The sequence below is a fragment of the Sinocyclocheilus anshuiensis genome, unplaced genomic scaffold (genome assembly GCF_001515605.1).
Source record: "Sinocyclocheilus anshuiensis isolate Anshui unplaced genomic scaffold, SAMN03320099.WGS_v1.1 scaffold278, whole genome shotgun sequence".
NCBI lineage: Eukaryota > Metazoa > Chordata > Actinopteri > Cypriniformes > Cyprinidae > Sinocyclocheilus > Sinocyclocheilus anshuiensis.
The window spans coordinates 1,035,204-1,045,835 of record NW_015546072.1 but is presented as its reverse complement, the minus strand read 5'-3'; the positions used below and the strand labels follow the sequence as shown (position 1 = coordinate 1,045,835).

General features: G+C 35.5%; 1 protein-coding gene across 1 annotated transcript in view; it reads right to left on the bottom strand.

Moving 5' to 3' along the window:
* Positions 1–10,632, bottom strand: part of LOC107699678 (collagen type IV alpha-3-binding protein-like) — a 25,687-nt gene that overhangs the window by 6,985 nt on the left and 8,070 nt on the right. Inside the window, exons 4-7 of the mRNA XM_016501013.1 lie at positions 6,815–6,818; positions 5,634–5,717; positions 5,020–5,177; positions 1,272–1,364 (exon numbers count right to left, since the gene is read on the bottom strand). Of these exons, the coding sequence (XP_016356499.1) occupies positions 1,272–1,364; positions 5,020–5,177; positions 5,634–5,717; positions 6,815–6,818 (339 nt within the window). The remainder of the gene's footprint in view (positions 1–1,271; positions 1,365–5,019; positions 5,178–5,633; positions 5,718–6,814; positions 6,819–10,632) is intronic.

The following is a 10,632-nucleotide window of genomic DNA, read 5'->3' as shown; positions in this document are numbered from 1 at the left end:
GTGTCTGGAGGGAGGAAGATCTGTCGAGATGCCCTGCTCCTTTCTGCCTGGGACTGCAAAATATGACAACAACTTTTATATATGGACATAGAATTGAATATATATGAAATTGAATTAGCTGTAAATATGCTTTGGATCTAGTTCTTGACTGTTGGATCCCAATGAATAATGAACTCTGGGTCATGCATTATATATTTCAGTCATTTGTGGACAGCGGTCCATCCGTTTCTCCACAAAAGTCAATGGGGTCTACATTCATTATCAGCTCTGGTTCCAACTAGTGGTCAGCTGATTTATCAACAAGGATGAAAATAGCCATTTGTTAATCATCACATTGGTAGATAACATTGATTTTAACATCAAACCAGACTTTAAACAATGTAGAGTGTGTTTTACAACCATAACAATAACTAGATGATATCTAATTTAGCGTTTATGTTCTGTTTAGTTATGTCTACTTCCACTTTAAATGCTCTTTAAAGTCAGGTGGATTCTGATTGACTGTCAATGTTTTTATCATCATTCAACTGGAAAAAAAAAATCTTAATGTAATTATAAAGATGCTGCTCTTCTGGGTTGTAATTGTTATAGCTGTGGTGTGAACCTCGCTATTCTCACAGAATTAGAAAGATTAATAAAACAATACAGTTATAGTTAACTTTCTGGTCTTTATTGTGGTCAAAAATAATCCGACTTAACTAAACTAACTAACTAAATGACTACTGACTTAAAATGACTACAATTCAGTTTTAATGTGCTGTTTTAACGTAAAAATGTATGTGTGAACCAAAAAAACTGTGTACTTGGCTAAATTTGTTTAGAGGGCCTTAAAAGTGACAACAGCAACAGTGTCACAGTTCAGTAGCATGTTTGCTAATGCTAGGCCACTCTGACCGCTTTAGTTTTCCCAGGTTTTCCACACAACTGCAAGCACAAACATAATCCTTCTGTATATATTTACACTTCAAAAGTCATGACGATGTATTCAAACAGTCAATTTCATGGAAATGTAGCCATTGTAACTAATGGAATGGCTGTACAAATGTATAACAGATCCATATCATAATTGAAATAACAATGGTTGGATCATTACTTGCTCTTCGATCTGGTCATGCTTATCCAATGCAGCTTCCACAGCATCGAAGAACTCCTCTTCATTGATCTTGGTCCTTCGTCCTTCCTGCACAGAGAGAATTTCTCAGTCTGGAATGGAGGGTGTGTGTTGAACCAAAGGGACAGTGTGCAGTGTGAATTAAAGGCTGTGGACGCACTTCATAGTCTGGTCCTCCATAATGAGGCTTCTTCTTCAGCTCTGTCAGTGCAGCTTTATAGGCGTCTTCAGCACGTCTTCTCCTTTCAATTTCCTTATGAATGATAGAAGAATGTTACTCATACTATATCCAGTATACATCACAATGCACTCAAGAAGATCTTCAATGGCTCATAACAATATATAATAAATAAATAATTTTTATAATAATATTTTTCCACCACACTCTTAATTTTATTTCTTTATTTATTAAATTATAAAGTTTTCCAGTATTTGGGAAAGAATAATAGCATCTATTCTGCTTTCTCTTCTGAGTGGATCAAGTTTTTCGTCACCCAACAGACATGTAAATATACATTAGCGTTCAAAATTGAGGTTTGTAAGACTTTTTTTTTTTTTATGTTTCTGAAAGAACTCTTATCCTCACCAAGGCTGCATTTATTTAAACAAAATATTAAAAACACTAATACAGTTAGATCATATTAAATAACTGTTTTTATATATTATATTACTATTTTAATATATTTTTAAAAGTTGAACTTGCAGCAGCCATTACTTCAGTCTTCACTGTCACATGATCCTTCAGAAATCATTCTAATATGCTGATTTAATGCGCAAAGAAGCATTTTTTTATTATTATTTTTATTTATTTTTTTATTAAAAACAGTTAACCAATTTGCTGTCTAGATTCTTTAAATCTTTTAGACTGGGGAAGATGTTTAGAGTTCTGCAACTTGCTAGCTGCTAAACAAAGCTTGCTTACAAACTAATCCAAGAAACGCCCGTTTAGGATCCAAATAAAGAATCCGGAGCAGACCAATGACATGACACAGGAACTCTGACAGCTCCACTTGCAGTTTCATGCTTAAGCTTAAGCAAACACACCCATTTCAATTGTCAATCCCACTACAAATGCCATTAAAGATACCATTGCGTCTGGCCTCTTTGGAAGGTCATTCATCTAACAAAGGGTGGAGCCCATATCACCCGCTCTCTAGACTTGCGTGAAGAGAAAACTAGCTTGAATAGCTTGCAGAAAGCAAACCTCCAAATCACTCAAACCTTCTTTAAATAACTCAACTGAAGCAGAACCTTCCGCTACAACATGAAACCTTCACTAAAAAGTGGTTGTTCAGTTGGCTAATTGAGCAGCTTTGGGTGTTGTAGACAAGTAATTGGTGCATAATGTTCTTGCATTATAAATAAGATCTGTTCTGAAACTGGCAGGTGTGGTTTAGCTTTAAGCACCGAAACACCTCTCTCTCTGCAAGATGTCACGAGAGACAATTACTGACAACACCCGGCTTATATGAGAGGTGATAACAACTGTCAAAAGGTGGTAACGTGACTCTACTAAACCCTGCAATGGCAGAGTTTCGGTGGAAATGTAAACGCATACACTTCCACAGCACATATGGATGACTAAAACATTTTCAAGTGACTCAACTTGACACTTAAAACAGAATGTAGCAGTTAATAACCAGTGAACTGAACAAAGCATGTCAAACCTACAGAGTAGAAGCTGCTGTGCGTACACAGAGGAATCCAATTTTCATTAGCACTCTGAAGAGACCCGGCCACCCAGTTCTGCCATGGCTTCAACGCTGAAGCACTGTACACTGTAGTCATCCTCTACAATCCAGTTGCTAACATCACAACACACAATCCTCAGAAATTTGGAACTCTGGTTACTTTGCAAAAGGCTTTTTCTGCTCAAAGGTCCATCAAGTCCTGTTGAATGACTGTAAACACACTGTAAAATCACACCCGTCCAGATTCTCTGTGGCGGCTGGAATTCAAGAAGCTGCTTCCTGGCTCATGATAATATACCGGGGGCTGGACTGTAGATGGAAAAACTGGTAGAGCAAGTGCAAGCAGAAGCTTTACACTAAGATGCTAATGATGTGTGGCTTTGGAGATGTGTTCCCACATAAAGTGGCGCTGAATGTGAGGAATGCAAGGCTCCCGGAAGCTACAGTAGATGCACTTTTGTTTTAATGGATGTGTCTTTGTGACTCATCCAGTAATTAAGGTGTTATGTGGGAAGTGTATGGGTATGTAAATAGTGCTCAGATTAAGCTTGTTAAAAAATTGCAGAGCTGCTTGATGCCGAATGCTTTATTTGCATCGAAATGCACCCAGTAGTTTCAATATGACAAAAGTGTTTGATAGTCCCCAAACTATTAATATTTCCTGTAAAACCAGAATGATTAGGGATATTAAATTCTGTCATAACTTACTCCAACCAATATTACTTTTGTTTCTTCCTTTTTTTTTTTTTTAAAGGAGATACTCTGAAGATTGTTTATGCTGTTTTTTATAATAGACTAAACCGAGGTCTGTTACTTACACAAAGCTATGGTAAGGATTCAGAGGACTTGAAATATAACACAGGAGTAGTATGGACTTCTTTTATGATGACTTTGTGGAACTTGACCATCTGTGGTTTATTTGCTTACCAGCATCTATGGCTGTTTTCAGGGCAAGATCTGTACTTTAAAAGAAACAAATAGTAATAACACAGTAGTAAAGAAAAACAATTGATAACCGAGTTATATCAATAGAATTCTACATTACAGAAGATTTTTTTATGTTTTAAAAAAAAAATTGTTCATGTTTTAAATAAAAAAAAATGTAACATTAATAATTGTTTTTAAAAATGTTTCATCAGCAATAGAGAACCCTCTGAAAACACAGATTAACACAGTGGTCCAATTCCATTTGCCATTTAAAGAGTTCCTGGTCACTTATGCTTTGTTATACTGAAAAGAGCAATGTTAACATAAACTACCATTCAAAAGTTTGGGATCAGTAACAAAAGGTTTTTATCTATTAATTTTCTTATGCTCACTAAGGCTGCATTTATTTGATAAAAATATAGTAAACAGTAATATTGTGAATATTCTTACAATTTAAAATTACTGTGTTCTATTTTAATATATTTTAAAATGTAAATTTATTTCTCTGACTGCAAAGCTGAATTTTCAGCAGTCATTACTCCATTCTTCAGTGTCACATGATCCTTTAGAAATCATCCTAATACACTGATTTGATGCTCAATAAATATTTCATATGAACAGTGTTGGGCAAGTTACTCTGAAAATGTAATCAAATTACTGATTACTGATTACTCCTTTAAAAGTAATCACGTTACTGTAGATGAATAACAATTTATTTGTTTTAGATATTTTATGTTTAGATATTTCTATTTTGCGGGAGTCCTGTGAATCATTTTATTCTCCCGCATCCCGCACACACACGCGAGTCTCTGCACTCGCCTATCAAGTCTTGTCCCGCTCTGCACTCTGTTGCGTCGGGTCTCGCGGGAGCAGGTCTCTAATCCACTGGCACTTGACTCGACATTGCGTGTGCTACATCCTTTTTACAATCTCCAGATTATAAAACACTGCATTCTGTCAGCAATGTAACGCAGCAGTAACGTATAAAGACCTCGGATTGTAACTATACTCTAATTACTATTTTAAAAATTATAACGCATTAAATTACTCCCTTACTAAAAAAGTAATCAAATTACAGTAACGTGTTACTAAGTAATGCGTTACTGCCCAACACTGCATATGAATATAAATGCTGCCTAATATTTTTGTTGAAACTTATTTGAAATAAGAATGCATTAATTCAATTTCTCTCGAAAAACTAATCTTACCATCTTCAAAATATCTCTTTTTGTTATAACAGGGTGTGTTTTTTTGGGATAAAATATACTTTTAATTACAGCTGCACACTACCTTATCAAGTCGTCTTTGCCAGCTCTCTTCTTTTTTGACCAAAATGTCGATGCAGTGGGACAGTGTGGACAGGATTCCTGCTGTAGTAGCTTTAAACGTGATGGCTTCACCTTTGAAATCGATGCCTAAGGAACCTTTGAGGCTGTCCACAGAGAATACTGAGGGAAATCAAGTAAAATGAGCATCAAATAGCAGAAGTATTTAAACTTCTGAAGCTCTACTTCTGAAGGAACTTCGGCTGCTTAATTAAATCTGTATTAGTGTCTTATCAATTATCAAAGAATAACGAAGTAAGCAATGGAATATTTCCACCATTATTTGAGTAAAAAGCACTTAGTCTTTACACACACCAAATTGATGCTACCACTAACTGCATGTGTATTTTGCAGCTCATTGCCTGGTGTATACGGTGTAAGTTTTGATATAAATAAAATGTATGATGATCAATTACTGTGTCTTCATTACTATGTATACAAGATAAAAAAACGACTTTGCTTGAGAATAAAACTGCATTCAGAAAGGATCACAAGCATTTGATCAATTTCTACAATTGCTGTATTAGGCACAAAGAGGATGTGCTTATAACAAAGATGTACACATCTCAAAAATCTCACATTTCTCTTTGCTGCTGTTGTTGTTGTTAAGCAGATAATCTCCATCTGGCCGTGAGGTTGGAAAATCTTCCTCATCATCAGATGCTGCAAAAAAAAAAAAAAACATTTACATAAAAACTTTCATGCATTGAAAAGTAAAAAAGATAGCAAAAGAGATTAATTTTATTATAGTTATTTTCAAAGATTTCAATGTACACTCATAAAAAAAAATAACTTTAATATTGTTTATTAGTTCTAATAAATAAGTTTTCGCTAAAAACGAATCAAATTGTTTATAATTTCTGCACAGGAGAGACTTGGTGTTGTTTCAAGAAAAAAAAAAAGGGAATATATATATATCGGTATCAGCCATAATTATTTGGAAAATATCGGCATATCGGATATCGGCAAAAATCTAATATCATGCATCCCTGCTTTTATTCACATACAAACAGTGTTCAACACACAACATAGAAAACATCAAATATGGTTCAAGTTTTTTGGCTTTTAGTAAGTTTTTAGTAGAGTTTAGCTCCAACCCTAATCAATATTGAATCTAAAGGGGTAATCTATTAGACTGTGGCTGTCATAAAGCTGACAAATGCAGCTTTACTAAGCTCAACAGCTCTGGCCCAAGATGTAATATAAATAAAACACTATTGACTATTTAAAAAGGGGGTGGGGCTGGTCAATATGTCCCACACCCTCTTCCTGTTTCAGCTGAAATTACGTCAACACATAGAATAAAGCTGCACGTTTCAAGGCACTTTAGTGGACCTTTAACAGGAGCTCAATCGTGCTTGCTTGACAAACCAGAACAAACCGCATTCATTGATACTTGTGAATCAAGCAAGCACTACTTTACTTGTGTTTCAAAGATGAATGAAAGTCTAAGGCTTTGGAACAATTTTCACTTTTCACAATATAAAATAGCACTACTCTAAAAAATAAAAAAAAAGCATGGTCGAGCGGGAACGAACAAGGAGACAAGTTTCTTTCCGTTCTCAGCTTTAAAGCAGCAGTAAAGCCATTAGCGTTGGAAATGTTGTGAAGAAATTATGTGAGGTGGGTTTCTGAGGCAGTATAAAGCCAGACAGATTGTGGGTGGGTCTGCAAAGCATGTGGAGGAGAGAGAGAGAGAGAGAGATGGCAAACCATACAGACACTGAAACTCCCAGAGCTGCCGCACACGCTACACTCACCTAACTGCAATAAGATCAACATAAATCATACAGCAAATCTAATCCAGCAGTGTGTAAGTGAATGTGAGAGCGTGTGCGTTTAAGGAGTCTGAAAGAGCGTTAAATCAGATGCTGCTGGGCGTGTGCTCTTGTCTCCGTCTTGTGCCGTACTCCTCAGCTCTGCGCTCATCTTAAAATGAACCGATGCATTCTTGAATCACACCAACACCCAAAACCATTGAGTTCCTGATCCAATCAAGCCCTTTATTTTGGTTCAGAAGTCTTCTTGCAGCGGAGGTTTCCAAGCAGCCTCTTCAGATGACTGAATATACTCATGCATTATTCATGCAGCTGGATGACTGCGAGCAGAAAATGCCCATCCACCCCAGCCTGCATCACCCACGCACGCGTACACAAAAGAGCTCACCTCAGCAAACGAAGAGTCGCAATAAACAACGCTGACCTTAGCGCCAGCAGCCTCTCTATGTGCTCTTCTGTTGGAGGGATTGGTGATTCAAATAACATTTTTAGATTTGAAGCCGTACCCAGCAGAAACAAGAGGCAGGTCAAAACAACAGATTCATTGGGTCAGCTTGTGTTTATATAAGAGAATGTGGAGAGACGGGTATAGATACTGCTATAAAATGTTACATATGTATATGGTACTAGCTACAGTATAAGCATACTACATGTATAATTATGCGACTGCATAACAGTCATGCAGAAATTCAAATCTTTGACACACTAATTCTCTGTAGAACTCTTGGTAACATGAGGTTTTTGAGTAATTGTACAATTATATTTCATAATGAATTTTTGTTTGAGATATTTTTTTATTATCATTTCTGTTGCAGGAAGAAGTGTGAACCAGAAAAACAGAGATAATTTCGATACAATAAAAGAGAACAGGGACTGGGACAGTTAAGCTCCAAAAATATAGTAAATGAACGCACCATAAAAGTGGCCCATACAAGTTATCCATTACTAGCTATAAAGCTATATGGATAAACAACAATAAAATTCAAGCTGTTAATAACTAATAATGCTCCCTAGCACAATGTGTCCAAGTCTGAAAATGTCAATGACAGAGATACTCAAGCAAATAACAACATTTTGGTTTGATATCCTTCAAAAGACTTTGAATATAGTACATCATTCATATGAACCACTTTTTGATAGTTTATAGTGTTTTTTGGAGCTTGGCAGCCATAGTCTCCAAACCCTTTTTTATTCTATGGAAAAGCGCAAAACGTACGTCTGCCAAACAACTCTATTTGTTGTGTAACCAAAGAAATAAAAAACATTTGTTTGGAAAAAGAGTTTGAGTAAATGATGTCTCCTTTCATTTTCATTTTTAGGTGAAGGATTCTATCATTTAAAAATACCAGAAAGGCTCCCCTCTGAAGTCATAAAACAGCTTTTTAAGTCACATGATAAACTGCAATAGCACTCTTCACCAGCAGATGGCAGAAGTGGCCATAAGTGTAAAACTACCACGGAATACTCATTTCTGCTGTATTTGTCTTCTTAGATTACAATGTTCCCAAAACGACACAAACACATTAATTCACATTAATGAACTCACTGAAGGACTTGGTCATTTATTGAGTTCTCATAATTCCACAGAGCTTCAGTTTATGCCATTATGACCTTCAAAAGAATCAAAGAGATTTACATTGTCTCTCTCAGTTCAATGAAAGACAACAGATAACACACAAACACTTATACTTTTCTTAAGAAATGTATGTGAAATAGCTGCTTAAACAGCCAAACACTCCCACTCACTGTCAGAAAAACACAACTATACACACAAACACCCTTTCCAAACACCAGCTGTGTAGAAACAGCTATACTCCTTTTATTGAGTTCAGCTCTACTCGCACATGTGAGAGCCATTCAGATCAGCACATTCCTCAGGACTCTCCCTTTGTAAATCGCTCTCAAGATATGATACGTCACTGCAAACCACTGCCAGACTTCACTTGCACAACAAATCTCTCGTTTCTCCTCATGCAAAATGATCTTTGCCAACATGTCACTCAGAAAGCAGAGCTGACTTTTTTAGGACATACTTCCCTGCTACACAGGAGATAAAAAGCATTATGTCAAACAGGTATTAAAGGGGTCATATGATGCTTTTTTAAAGATCATTATTCTTTCGCCTAGAAACACACAGCGTCTCCCTGACATGCTGCATCAACACTAACTGCGGTTACTGAAACCACGCCTTCTTTCTTTGCGTGAACATTTGGGCGCATTACACAAATATTTCCACATAGTGAGGTAGATATGTGGGGGCGTGTTAGAACGAGCCGTTTTAGGGGGACGTGGCAGAGTCTTAACTTTGATAAAGAATATCTCTTTGGTTTTGAGACTTTAGTCTTTGCAACTTCAGGGATCTTATCTATGCACAATCAGCTTGTAACACTCCAAAGAGAAAGGAAAACTTGAAATCGCATCATATGACCCCTTTAAGAAATGGTTTAACAAGTAAATTATTTTCACAGTTTCTGTTATGTCATCGGTCAAAGGACAATGCCAACATGGCAGGTGCAGTATACAGGAATAAATTCTACTAGGGTTAATGACATGGACTAGTGTCCATGATAAAGAATAGAAAATAGTTTCTTTGAATAATTCTTGGAAGTATATTCTTGTTGGTTTTTGATTTTGAAAAATAAATAAATAAATGACTTAAAAATTTCACGGTGTAAATATCAAGTAGAATTTCATAAATTATTTTCTTTTGATCTTGAATACAAGTGGGTGTCCACATTTTGACCATAATTTTCAAAAATATTTTAAAGTGTTTTTAAAGGAAATAGTATTTTAATAAAATGTCTATCACTGATGATTAATTTATAAACATTACATTATTGGGGAGTTTCAAGTCGAGCTTTTCAAGAATTTTATTCTTTTAAATGAGGCTTTTTTTCTTCATTACGATATCAGAGCTATTATATCACCTTGACATTTTTTATTATATGACCAAAAAAAATGATCAAAATGAATTATAATTCAGAAGTAAAAACATGCCAAGTCAAGGTGTATCCAAGTCACTGTGTGTGTGAATTGCATTTTTAATTGTTTTTTTTTAATTAATAGATAGGCCAAATTATAAGCATCATGTCACATAATAATTTTTATTATAATTTGATAACTTTTTTTTTTTTTATTTACACAAGACTGGGATAAATTGTTTTTGAGTTGAGTTGAGTTTCTTGGGAATATATACGATAACTTGTGTAGAAAATACAATCTTTATGAAAAAAATAACACACCTGGATACCTAAAGAACATACTTCATCAACAACTGAGACATAAGCCCTTCATCAAATTATACTATGAAAAGTACACAAATTCAGTCTGAATTCTCCACTAATTCCACAGTGGCTCACTGTACTTTCAAATGACAGCAAAAGGAAATGATAGCAAAAAAAAAAGCATGCAGGAATAGGGTTGGGTATCGTTTGTTTTTTTTTCGATACCAGTGCCAAATCGATACTTTTAAAACGGTTCCGGTGCCTGAACTGATACTTATTAAAAAATAAATAAATAAAAATTCCCCCAAAAATGATGAATTGGCCATTAGCACTGTAAACACATTATGTCTGTTTCATTCATACTGGACGCCAGAGGGCGCCCTCGCACAGAAAATCCACATATCCAGTCACAGAAGTAGCAAAAATCAGGAAATCCCTTATATGGACAAAGGCATCCCTATTATAGCTGTAAGTTAACGGAGTAAACAGAACATATAAACATTTTGATTGATAAATCAAAGACAATAAAAACTCGACTGCGACAATATAGTTTATCTGTTTTATTCAAGCCATCTG